Source organism: Balaenoptera acutorostrata, chromosome 6 (genome assembly GCF_949987535.1).
Source record: "Balaenoptera acutorostrata chromosome 6, mBalAcu1.1, whole genome shotgun sequence".
Lineage (NCBI taxonomy): Eukaryota > Metazoa > Chordata > Mammalia > Artiodactyla > Balaenopteridae > Balaenoptera > Balaenoptera acutorostrata.
In genome coordinates, this window is record NC_080069.1 from 36,934,039 (window position 1) to 36,947,706 (window position 13,668).

A 13,668-nucleotide genomic window follows, 5' to 3' on the forward strand; every position below is an offset into this window, starting at 1 on the left:
CTGGACTTTTGTTTGCTGGAAGATTTTTAATCATAGTTTCAATTTCATTACTTGTGATTGGTCTGTTCATATTTTCTCTTTCTTCCTGGTTCAGTCTTGGAAGGTTATACGTTTCTAAAAATTTGTCCATTTCTTCCAGGTTGTCCATTTTATTGGCATAAAGTTGCTTGTAGTAGTCTCTTAGGATGCTTTGTATTTCTGCAGTGTCTGTTGTAACTTCTCCTTTTTCATTTCTGATTTTATTGATTTGAGTCCTCTCCCTCTTTTTCTTGATGAGTCTGGCTAATGGTTTATCAATTTTGTTTATCTTCTCAAAGAACCAGCTTTTAGTTTTATTGATCTTTGCTATTGTTTTCTTTGTTTCTATTGGATTTATTTCTGCTCTGATCTTTATGATTTCTTTCCTTCTGCTAACTTTGGGTTTTGTTTGTTCTTCTTTCTCTAGTTTCTTTAGGTGTAAGGTTAGATTGTTTACTTGAGATTTTTCTTGTTTCTTTAGGTAGGCTTGTATAGCTATAAACTTCCCTCTTAGAACTGCTTTTGCTGCGTCCCATAGGTTTTGGGTCGTCGTGTTTTCATTGTCATTTGTGTCTAGGTATTTTTTGATTTCCTCTATGATTTCTTCAGTGATGTCTTGGTTATTTAGTAACGTACTGTTTAGCCTCCATGTGCTTGTCTTTTTTACGTTTTTTTCCCTGTAATTCATTTCTAATCTCATAGCATTGTGGTCAGAAAAGATGCTTGATATGATTTCAATTTTCTTAAATTTACTGTGGCTTGATTTGTGACCCAAGATGTGATCTATCCTGGAGAATGTTCCATGCGCACTTGAGAAGAACGTGTAATCTGCTGTTTTTGGATGGAATGTCCTATAAATATCAATTAAATCTATCTGGTCTATTGTATCATTTAAAGCTTCTGTTTCCCTATTTATTTTCATTTTGGATGATCTGTCCATTGGTGTAAGTGAGGTGTTAAAGTCCCCCAGTATTATTGTGTTACTGTCAATTTCCTCTTTTATGGCTGTTAGCAGTTGCCTTATGTATTCAGGTGCTCCTATGTTGGGTGCATATATATTTTTAATTGTTATATCTTCTTCTTGATCCTTTGATCATTATGTAGTGTCCTTCTTTGTCTCTTGTAACATTCTTTACTTTAAAGTCTATTTTATCTGATATGAGTATAGCTACTCCAGCTTTCTTTGGATTTCCATTTGCATGGAATATCTTTTTCCATCCCCTCACTTTCAGTCTGTATGTGTCCCTAGGTCTGAAGTGGGTCTCTTGTAGACAGCATATATACGGGTCTTGTTTTTGTATCCATTCAGCAAGCCTGTGTGTTTTGGTTGGAGCATTTAATCCATTCACGTTTAAGGTAATTATCGATATGTATGTTCCTATGACCATTTTCTTAATTGTTTTGGGTTTGTTTTTGTAGGTCCTTTTCTTCTCTTGTGTTTCCCACTTAGAGAAGTTCCTTTAGCATTTGTTGTAGAGCTGGTTTGGTGGTGCTGAATTCTCTTAGCTTTTGCTTGTCTGTAAAGCTTTTGATTTCTCCGTGGAATCTGTATGAGATCCTTGCAGGGTAGAGTAATCGTGGTTGTAGGTTCTTCCCTTTCATCACTTTAAGTATATCATGCCACTCCCTTCTGGCTTGTAGAGTTTCTGCTGAGAAATCAGCTGTTAACCTTATGGGAGTTCCCTTGTATGTTATTTGTCGTTTTTCCCTTGCTGCTTTCAATAATTTTTCTTTGTCTTTAATTTTTGCCATTTTGATTACTATGTGTCTCGGCGTGTTTCTCCTTGGGTTTATCCTGTATGGGACTCGCTGCGCTTCCTGGACTTGGTTGGCTATTTCCTTTCCCATGTTAGGGAAGTTTTCGACTATAATCTCTTCAAATATTTTCTCTGGCCCTTTCTCTCTCTCTTCTCCTTCTGGGACCCCTATAATGTGAATGTTGTTGCGTTTAATGTTGTCCCAGAAGTCTCTTAGGCTGTCTTCATTTCTTCTCATTCTTTTTTCTTTAGTTTGTTCCGCAGCAGTGAATTCCACCATTCTGTCTTCCAGGTCACTTATCCGTTCTTCTGCCTCAGTTATTCTGCTATTGATTCCTTCTAGTGTAGTTTTCATTTCAGTTATTGTATTGTTCATCTCTGTTTGTTTGTTCTTTAATTCTTCTAGGTCTTTGTTAATTATTTCTTGCATCTTCTCAATCTTTGCCTCCCTTCTTATTCCGAGGTCCTGGATCATCTTCACTATCATTATTCTGAATTCTTTTTCTAGAAGGTTGCCTATCTCCACTTCATTTAGTTGTTTTTCTGGGGTTTTTTCTTGTTCCTTCATCTGATATATAGCCCTCTGCCTTTTCATCTTGTCTATCTTTCTGTAACTGTGGGTTTTGGTCCACAGGCTGCAGGATTGTAGTTTTTCTTGCTTCTGCTGTTTGTCCTCTGGTGGTTAAGGCTATCTAAGAGGCTTGATGGGAGGCTCTGGTGGTGGGTAGAGCTGACTGTTGCTGTGGCAGACCTGGATGCTGTTTTATCTCTTAGACTTTGTCTCACGAATTAGGGTTGAGCCAATCAAGAATATGCTTCAGATAAAACTCACCTTGGTAGAAAAGGAGAAAAGAAGAACTTTATCTTTGTTTTGCCTACAATGGTTTAAAAGCTGCTGAAGGACCTAGAAGGGAACCAGAGAACATCAGTGAACCAGTTTCAACAAAAAGTATACTTTATACATATAAACATCACTTGAGAATTTCTTAAAAATTACTTTTATACAATATAACCTCAGTTATCTTTTATAATTCCCTTCATTTTTTCAAAGTTAGAGAAATAAAGTATTAGATATTACATGAAATTCATCATTATATTGTTAATAATGAGGTAAAGTTCTCAAAGACTTTTCTTTCATCTCATCTGGTTTTAATAAAAAGGAAGCATTTTAGATTATGGGATGCATTTAAATGGATTAATTTAATTTCCAAAATACACTTTATTTATACCTACAATATGTTCAGAAACTAAATTACAGAGCAGCATTCCTTTTAGGAAGTATTTAAGTTTTCTCTAGATAGATATAATAAAATGTGTTTAATTTCACCTAGGTTCTAAAAGTTCTGATATTTATTTTCTCAGAATAATCAGTCAGATATACACCTCTTCTCATTTTCTCCCGTTTCTCTATTTACAGTAAGCCCTGAATTCCAGATTTGATTTTGACCTCAAAATGCCAATAATTTGCCCCCATATGCAGCGCTTTTAGGGAGGAAACAGATAATCCAAAGCCTGTGTATGACAGTAGTACTGTTATTTTTAAAAAGGCATTTCCACTCTCGCAATGACAGCTCCAGAACACTGTGGAAAAGCAAACCACAAAGGAAAGAAAAGGAATTTTCTGTACTAAGTATAAGGTTTTTTGAACTATACAATAAACAACTAATTTTATTTATTAAATGATAAACATTTAAACTTTTAAATAAAAAAAATTATACTCAATATAAAACTCTTAATAGTTGAGCAAGAAAAGACATTGTGCTAACTCTGACCTCTATGCAACAATCTCTCAAAAAAAAAAGCTGTGGAGTTAAAAAAAAAAAAAAAAGCTACTCGGACAACCAAGCAAATGGTAAATAAAAATGTCACAGATCAGGTAAACATTATTTTGATACTTGGAGAACACATAAAGTAAATTTTATTTGTATTAGCTTTATTTTTTAATAAAATAACTGAATAAAGCATGTGCATTTGAATTTCACATAATTCATTAACTTTTTAAAATTAATATATTTTATATTTTAGAGCAATTTTAGATTTACAGAAGAACTGAGTATACAGAGAACTCCCACAGACTCCCTCCCTCCCCCCACTTAGGCCTCTTCCCTGAACAGTTTCCCTTATTATTAACATATTGCATTAGGGTGATATATTTGGCTGATGAATAAATACTGATAAATTATTATTAATTAAAGTTCATAGTTTACATTAGGGTTCACTTGTGTTGTACAGTTCTATGGGTCCTGACAAATATATAATGACATGCATCCATGATTACATTATTATACAGAATAGTTTCACTGTCTTAAAAATTCCCTATTCTCTATCTATTCTTCCCTCTCTGTAAACCCCTTGCAACCACTGATTTTTTTGTTTCTCTATAGTTTTGCCTTTTCCAGAATGTCATATAGTTGGAATCATACAGTATGTATGACTGGCTCTTTCACTTAGCAATATGTATTCAATGTGCCTCTGTGTCTTTTTGTCGCTTGATATCCTGTTTCTTTCTATTGTTGAATACTTTTCCGTTGTCTGGAGGTACCACAGTTTGTTTATCCATTCACCTATTGAAGGACACCTTGGTTGCTTCCAAGTTTGGGCAATTACAAATGAAGTTGCCATAACCATCTGTGTACAGGCTCTTATGCAGACATAAGTTTTAAACTAATTTGGGTAAATACCAAGGAGCACGATTAGTGGATCCTGTGGTAAGAATATGTTTAGCTTTGTAAGAAACTGCCAAACTGTCTTCCAAAGTGGCTGTACCACTCTGCATTCTCACCAGCAATAAGAGTTCCTATTGTGTGTTGTCAGTGTTTTGAGTCTAGCCATAGGTGTCTAGTGATATCTCGTTGTAATTAGCAACTCCCTAATGACACATGATGTTGAGAATTTTTTCATATGCTTATTTGCCATCTGTATATCTTCTCTGGTGAAATATCTGTTCAGATCTTTTGTGTATTTTAAATTGGATTGTTTATTTTCTTATTGTTGAGTTTTAAGAGTTCCTTGTATATTTTAGATACCAGTCCCTTATTGTTTTGCAAATAAAATCTTACCAGTCTGTGGCTTCTCTTATCATTCTCTTACAGACATTAACATTTTAAGACAAGGATATGATGCACAGAAATCCACTCTGATTGTTTTGAGGGTATCATACCTATTACAATTTCAGGTATTCTTGAACATTTTATAGTAAAAACAAAAAAAAGTAATATGGAAAGTGAATGTTTTTGGACTGAAGGTCTTTATTAGGCTAGTTAAAAAACAAGAAAAAACAAAAAAAAACCCTTACTAGTTAAATGAATAACTGTAAGCTAAGATTCCTTACTAAAAATTTCAGAAATAACAGTGTGGTCACTATAGTTGGAGTCTTAATAATACAGACCCAGTGTTTTGTCACTCAGTTGTCCTCCACAGAACAAGACAATCCACCTGTAAAGGAATCCTAAATTTGAGGATGTTCACAGTTAATGAAACTTAGATCTAATTTTTCTCAGATCAGTCAGGCCTAGAGATGAACATGACCCTTGTATGATTCCAACAGCACTAAATTGGGTTTTCTAGTCTTTTTTCCACCCTCCACAATAAGACTCTGTGGTATTTCCCAAGGGAATTAAAGGGAAAATGAGGATTCTCATCAGGGGAATGAGTGCAACTTTGTGCCCATCCCCTTGAATAGTAGTTGAGGTCAAAAAAGACCTTGGCACTTAAGAGAAAGAGCTGGAGTTCATGAGTATAGCTTTGAGGCTATGATGGGTACAGTAGGTATTATGTCCACAAATAAACTGCAGCTGCAGGCTAACCTATAATAAAAGAAGCAGATCTAGGATCTTTTATCACCTGAATTCAAGAAGTATATGCAATTCGGAGTTCTTAACCCCACAGGCAATAATTCCATTATAAGCCTGTAAGTTTTGTATTACTAGATCACGAGATGATGTTGCTAATCAAATGATGAAACACAGTCTTGAAAACATATCCCTAGCTTACTACCATCAGTCTCTGTTTTATTGGTGTTCTCCCACAAAACAAGTAAAGTACAGGCTTCCTTCTCATATAAATACACATACCCAGCCTCTGGCAATAATTCCTTTCTAAAAATCATAATAAAAATAAATGTAATAATTATCTTAATCAAACACTATTATTCCTAAATAAGTAACTCTAACAGTATGTTTTAAATCATATAGTTAATGGATATATAAGAATATAAAGTGCAGAGTAATAAAATTCCATTTAATTTCAGGAGTGGTAAATTTTTAGTGAAGAATCACAATGAATAAAATTTAAATAAATAGCCATGAATAATGAAGTTTTCAGAGAAGGCCATGATTTCTGGAAATATTCTATTGGCTTAAATTATAGGATTATAAGTGCTCAGTTCTAAACTAACTGCGCTTTTTACATTTCTCAATTTAAAAATAATTAAATAAAACTCAATATGGATGACAAAAATATTACTGTTAGGAAATATTGTTAGATTTGAATTATTTGTTGTGATAATAAATCATAGGACGTTCTCTCTAATACAAACTTATTTATTTTAAAAATACACAATTTTTATGAAGTGAGTATAGAGGGAACATACCTCAACATAATAAAGGTTATATATGATAAGCCCACAGCTAATATCATACTTAATGATGAAAAACTGAAAGCTTTTCCTCAAAGATTAGGAACAAGACAAGGATATTCACTCTTGACACTTTTATTGTACTAGAAGTCCTAGCCAGAGCAATTATGCAAGAAAAAAAAAGGCATCCAAATCAGAAAGGAAAAGTAAAACTGTCACTATTTGCAGATGATATGAGATTATATACAGAAAACCTTAAAGACTCCACCAAAAAAAGTTAGAATACATAAATTCAGTAAAGCTGCAAGATACAAAATCAATATACAAAACTCACTCGCATTTTTGTAGATTAATAAAGAACTATCAGAAAGTGGAATTAAGAAAACAATCCCATTTACATTTACATCAAAAAGAGTAAAATAACTAGTAATGAATTTAACCAAGGAGGAGAAAGATCTGTATACTGAAAACTGTAAGACACTGATGAAAGAAACTGAAGAAGACACAAATTAATGGAAAGGTATTCCATGCTCATGGATTGGAAGAATTAATATTGTTAAAATGTTCATACTACCCAAAGCAATCTATAGATTCAGTGCAATCCTTATCAAAATTCCAATGACAATTTTCACAGAAGTAGAAAAAAAAATCCTAAAATTCGTATGAAACCACAAAAAACTCCAAAAAGCCAAAGCAATCCTGAGAAAGATGAACAAAGGTGGAAGCACCACACTTCCTGATTTCAAACTATATCACAAAGCCAAAATAATCAAAACAGTATGATATTGGCATAAAACAGACACATAGATCAATGGAACAAAATAGAGAGCCCAGAAATAAACCATGCATATATGGTCATTTAATTTACAACAAAGGAGCCAAGAATATACAATGGGGAAAGGCTCTCTTCAATAAATAGTGCTAGGAAAACTGGACAGCCACGTGCAAAAGAATGAAACTAATCTTGAAAAGATATCTGCACCCCTCAGATTCACTGTAGTATTATTTACAATAGACAAACTATGGAAACAATATAAATGTCCACTGACAGATGAATGGATAAAGAAAATGTGATACATATATATATGTGTGTGTGTGTGTATACATATATGCATATATACATATATATATATATATAAAAAATACACAAGGAATATTATTCAGCCATGGAAAAGAAGGAAATCCTGCCATTGTGGCAACATGGTTAGACCTTGAGGGCACTGTGCTAAGTGAAATAAGTCAGAGAGAGAAAGACAATTACAGTATGATCTTACTTAGTGGAATCTAAAAAACAAAAAACCTCATAGGTACAGAGAACAGATTAGTGGTAGTCAGAAGCAGGGGGTGGGGAGTGGGTAAAATGGCTGAAGGTGGTCAAAAGGTACAAATTTCCAGTTATAAGACAAATAAGTTCTTGGGGATGTAACGTACAGTATGGTAACTATAGTTAACAATACCACATTGATACCTGAAAGTGGCTAATATTAAAAGTTCTCAGCCCAAGAAAAAAAATTGTAAATATGTATTGTGATGAACGTTAACTAAACTTAATGGGGCAGTCATTTCTCAATATATATATATATATATATATATATCTCGAATCATTCTATTATACACTTAAAACTAATACAATGTCAGATGTCAATTACATCTCAGTAAAAAAAATACACAAGGTTTTAAGGTAATCTTCCTAGCTTTTATTTTATTTCATTGAATTTAGACGTCCAAGCAAACTATTGTGTGCTTATGTACATTATGTTTTAAGAATATTTGCAGGATTTTAAGGGGAAAAAAACCTGACTATTTTAAATTACTTCCTTTTTATTTTTTATTTTTTGCCAAAAGAAATAATTTATTTTTTCTTAATTAAAACATAATAATTGGGAATTGTTCTGTAAAAATCTGAATCCATAAATAAAGTTTCTTCATAGTTATTAAAGGGTTAAACAAACAAATTCTATTGCAAGGTGGCTTGAAGCTGTCAGTATTTCACACAGCTGTCACAGGAAATTCCCAAAGGCCTGGACATGTTCGGAGAACCTAGCCTTACTTTTCACACCCCTCCCTCAGTAATACACCACCAAGAGCAGCACCAACAGGTCAGTTTTCTGGTATACAGCAAATGTCCACTTGTCACAAATGAGATTTAGCAACCTTACAATCTAGGTCAGCAAGTAAAAACAAGAGCCGGAAAATTAGGTCTAGACATAGAGGGCCTGTCCACCTTGAACTCTTCAAGTAGTTCCTTTCTCAAATTTGGAACTACTGGCTATCCTCATCCTCTTATTTGCATTAACATTTTTATTTCTGGTAGATTACTTCCTTAAACATTTGAAGACAAGATATTATATATGTGGTGACAGCATACATTTTTAACAGGGCATGAATCCAATACATCAATAAGGAAAGTTTGAAGTACACTTGATGTAACTACTACTAACTGAGAAATCTACCATACGCAGGGTTCGTAGTGAGCTGATACAATTATACCAGTTGTCTTTGGTCACTATCTCTTCTGAATGATTGGGCATCTGTTCTGATTAATTGGTGTCCCTGTCATACCATTTGATAAATATATTGTATATCATCCTTGTGTGTATGCAAACTGAAAGAAGAATACTTACCTTCATTTTTCCACTGTATTTCGGGTCAGAAAGTGTTTCAAAGGCTGCATCTTTACTTTTCTGCACAAAATCTGGGAATCTGGAAAATACCTGATCACATATCTTCCTGATAAGTGTTTCCTTAAGGGGAAAAGGTAGAAGAAAAGAAATCTCAACACAATTTAAACCTGTATAAATTGAAATCATTTATGAAAAAAATCTATTTAGAAGGAATATATATTCCTTCCTAGGTTGAAGATTTTACCTTCTCCAATTCAGAAAACCTTAAAGTGATATGTTAATCATATATGGCTTTGATGAGTTCTGAGATAGTGATATGGTTATTAATTTTGCTGTTACTTTTTTTTAAGATTTCCAAAATAAGGAACTGAATACTTCTCAAAGACCAGTCTTTTAAAATTACATTTGAACAGCCTCAAGCCTATCACACAAAAAGAAAATATAAAATCATTATATAAAAAGGTTTTAAAAAAGATCTTTTTTATTTACATTGTGCTTTAGAATAAGACACAATTGAAATGACTAAAGTAAACAACTGCATGTATGCCTAAATTCTGAAATTACTGATTTTTGCCAGTTTGGGAGGCACTCCTAATATTTAATATACAGATTATTATAAATCCTCATTTTAATCCAGTAGATAAGATAAATGTAATTAGACACATTATTAGTAGAATTAGGACTGACTCATCAAATATCTTTAATTAGTAATTATATCAAAAGATGTTAGGAAAATAAATATATGAACATTATCAGAGGCATAAAAAAGTTATTTTAATTTAAGGTTAACTTTTCTCACTTTGATTAAAAATTTAAGTGCATATACTTCTTTTATACCTAAATTAAAAAACAAGCAAGTCAGTAACCTCTTAAATTTCATACAAAAATAACTTAAGGATATTTGGCTAAGAAATTTTATACCAAATATAGAATACTTATTCCAAATAGCATCACAAAGAAATTTAAAAAGCCAACCCAAACCTGTTGTTTGGAGGTGTTAGCAGCCTGCAGTAATGCAACATGGTTAGCTACCTTCTGAAGGATTGCAAGGTAACTGAAATACAAGGTTTTCACTGTGTCGCCATGTGAATTGGTCTGTAACCAGAAAAGTACAGAAAATAAAAATAAGCAAGGGACTAACATGGCTATGTAACTACTTACATCACAAAATATGCCACTTACAATAATACTTATTATCCGGTTACTATTGGCACAATACGCTCTGAGAAAATAATGGTCAATTGATATACAAAATATCCATGAATCTCTAATGTGGAATCGTAGTTTTGGTGATCCATACACAATGATGTTTTTAATAAAAGAGGGGAGAAAGTCCTCATTCCAGGAAGGATACACAGTGATAGAAATGCTGCCATAAGAGGTTCCTGGTCATAAAACTCTACAGTGTGGTGATGGTGTTACACAGAAGCCTTTACTCTCTCCACTCACCCATTCCAGTTTTCTAGGAAACTGTGCTATTACAAAAATGTGAAGTGGTTAAAGCCAGCAAAATAAATGACATATGCAATAAATATCAATCTAGATAAATATTTACTTACGGTCCCTCTATGTATGTGGATATGAGTTGATAATAAAGTGGCAAGGTGAAAAAAGGGCAGGAAATACATAGATTTTTAAAAAAAGCATAAATGAATATTTGCTTCTAAATAAAAATAAAATACTTCACTGTACTGATACACAGTTTCTTTTAAATTAACATTCAATCTCACATCAGAATAATATTTTAAGCCTGCTACCAAAGAGGAAGTATTATCCATTGATGAGAAATTTACTGGAAATGAAATGAAATTTCAAGATTAAAGCAGGATACTTCCCAATAATAGTTGAAAGGGAAGATATAAAATTGGAGCTACTTTAAAAAACTAGTTTTTTGAAAAGATACTTGAATATTGTATTTTGCTGTGATTACTATTTGATATTGTAAAATCTTTTGGAAAATTATTCCCTTTTCGTAACTTACAGCTTCTAAAGATAAAGAACCATGTGAGGAAAAGTTATTTTATCTGCTACTTACTCTGATACTATTAGAATAGAGTCATGTGTAATCAAAAGCAAGATAGTAGAGATATCATATGGAAATGCTTACCTTATAACAACAATTTCTCCTTTTTCGGCCACTGCTGCAGGTACAAGGCTCAGAAGATTGAAGTATCAAAGACACATCTTCTGTTTCTAATACTGTTTGATAGACGGCTTTCTGAAAATCTGTCAGAGAACAATATACCATCTGCCAAGATAAAATACAAGGTAACTATTAGTATCTTTTTTATAGCAATAATAATCACAATGCACATCAGGTTTCGTAGACTGTAATAGTGAAAATTGCTCATAAATTTATATTTTTTCTGGATACATCATTATACATAGGAGAATACAAAAAAATTTCTCCTAATTCTCCCATATTCTATGCTATAACCCTACCCTAAAGTATACAAATTATAACTTACTTTCCAAATAAATCTCATAGTTTGTTCTTTAATTAAAAAAAATCAAAATATGAAAACAGTATGTAATTTCCTTATAAATTTCTCAACATATTATTGTGGGTCTTTTCAGGGTTCCATATTATTAGCCCATCATGCAAATAAGTGATTAAAGTTTAGGTCAAATAGAAAAACTAGAAAAGGAAAAAGGGAAGATTTTTAGAACTATGGTATGGATAATACTGAATTACTTGAAAATTTAGAAAAAAATGAAAAACTTCCTATTACTGAAAACAGGATAAAGTATTTGTATTTGATATCTTGCTATAAATTCCCAAGATTAGTAAAGATAAGAATTAAGTAAATACACATAAAAGCAAAACTTGTAGAAGTTGCTACTTTGTGCCCAAATTCAAGAAAAGAAAAAAATATAAGAAAACAATGCCACAAAGTTATAGTGGATACAGTTTGCCTTATATTTCTGGTAGTACTGGAAATTGGTAAAATTCTTCTACATATAGCTGTATGTAACCAGGGTCATAAAACTAAATATATCCATATCAGGACTTTGAGGAATGTGAATAGGGGAAAAGCCACCTATTTTAAAATACTTGTATGTGTGTATCACTACAATAGCATATTACTGCAAACAAAAGACACATTGTGCATATGAGAATATTGAAGATGGGGTCAATGATTAAGGTACAGAGGGAAATTCTGAGTTATTTTCCTCCAGGTTTATTAAGATATATTTGACATACAACATTGTATAAGTTTACGGTGTACAACATTATGATTTGATATGTGTATTTATTGCAAAATGATTACCAGAGCAATAAGGTTAGTTAACACATTCATCACTTCACATAATTACTTTTTGTATGTGTGGTGAGAACATTTAAGATCTATTCTCTTATCAACTTTCAAGTATACACAGTATTGCTAACTACAGTCACTATGCTGTACATCAGATCCCCAGAACTATTCATCTTATAATTGGAACTTTGTACCTTTTGACCAGCATTTCCTCATTTCCCCTAAACCTTAGCCTCTGGAAAACACCATTCTACTCTCTGTTCCTGTAAGTGTAGCTTTTTTTCTTTTTTAAACTCCACATGTAAGTGAGATCATACAGTATTTGTCTTTCTCTGTCTGATTTATTTCAGTTAGCATAATGCCCTCCATGTTGTCACAAATGACAGATTTCCTTCTTTTTTATGGCTGAATAATATTCCATTCTATGTACATACACATTTTCTTTATTCATTCATCTGTCAACAGACAGTAAGGTTGTTTCCACATCTTAGCTGTTGTGAATAATGCCGCAATAAACATAGGAGTTCAGGTATCTCTTCAAGAGTAATTTCATTTCTTTCAGGTACACGATCATCCCTCAATATCTGCAGGGGATCGGTTCCAGGACCCACCTCCCGTATGTTTACCAAAATCTGTGTATGCTCAAAACCCTTATATAAAATAGTGTAGTATAGTTGGTCCTCTGTATCCACAGATGTGGAACCTGCAGGTGCAGAGGGCCGACTGTATACCTGGAAGTGGGATTGCTGGTAATTCTATTTTTAATTTTTTGATAAATCTCCATACCGTTTTCCGTAGTGGCTATACCAATTTACATTCCCACAAACAGTGCACTGGGGTTCCCTTTTCTTCACTCATCACAGCACTTGTTACCTCTTGCCTTTTTGATAACAGTCATTCTGACAGGTGTGCACTGATATCTAATTGTGGTTTTGATTTGCATTTCCCTGATGATTAGTGATATAGAGCATCTTTTCATGGGTCTGTTGGTCATCTGTATGTCTTCTTTGGAAAAAAGTCTGTTTATTAGGTCCTCTGCCCATTTTTTAATTGGATTGTTTGGTTTTTTGCTATTGAGTTGTATGAGATTTCATATATTTTAAATGAGTCCCTTATCAAATATATGGTTTGCAAATATCTTGTCCCATTCAATAGGCTGCTTCTTCATTCTGTTGATTGTTTCTTTTGCTGTACAGAAGCTTTTTAGTTTGATGTAATCTCACTTGTTAATTTTTGTTTTTGTTGCTGTGCTTTTGATGTCATATCCAAAAAATCATCACCAAGGACTTCCCTGGTGGCACAGTGGTTAAGAATCCGCCTGCCAATGCAGGGGACACAGGTTCAAGCCCTGGTCCAGGAAGATCCCACATGCCGTGGAGCAACTAAGCACGTGCACCACAACTACCGAGCCTGCGCTCCAGAACCTGCGAGCC

The 13,668-nt window shown here is 33.2% G+C and overlaps 1 protein-coding gene across 5 annotated transcripts in view; it reads right to left on the reverse strand.

Moving 5' to 3' along the window:
- ERCC6L2 (ERCC excision repair 6 like 2) overlaps positions 1–13,668 on the reverse strand; it is a 155,927-nt gene that overhangs the window by 81,944 nt on the left and 60,315 nt on the right. For 4 of the 5 annotated variants that reach the window (XM_057548476.1, XM_028165127.2, XM_057548477.1 and 1 more), the window contains exons 7-10: positions 11,083–11,223; positions 9,957–10,070; positions 8,976–9,095; positions 2,608–2,679 (exon numbers count right to left, since the gene is read on the reverse strand). In XM_057548476.1, coding sequence (XP_057404459.1) covers positions 2,608–2,679; positions 8,976–9,095; positions 9,957–10,070; positions 11,083–11,223 — 447 coding nt within the window. The remainder of the gene's footprint in view (positions 1–2,607; positions 2,680–8,975; positions 9,096–9,956; positions 10,071–11,082; positions 11,224–13,668) is intronic. The other variant, XM_057548475.1, reaches the window with a different exon arrangement.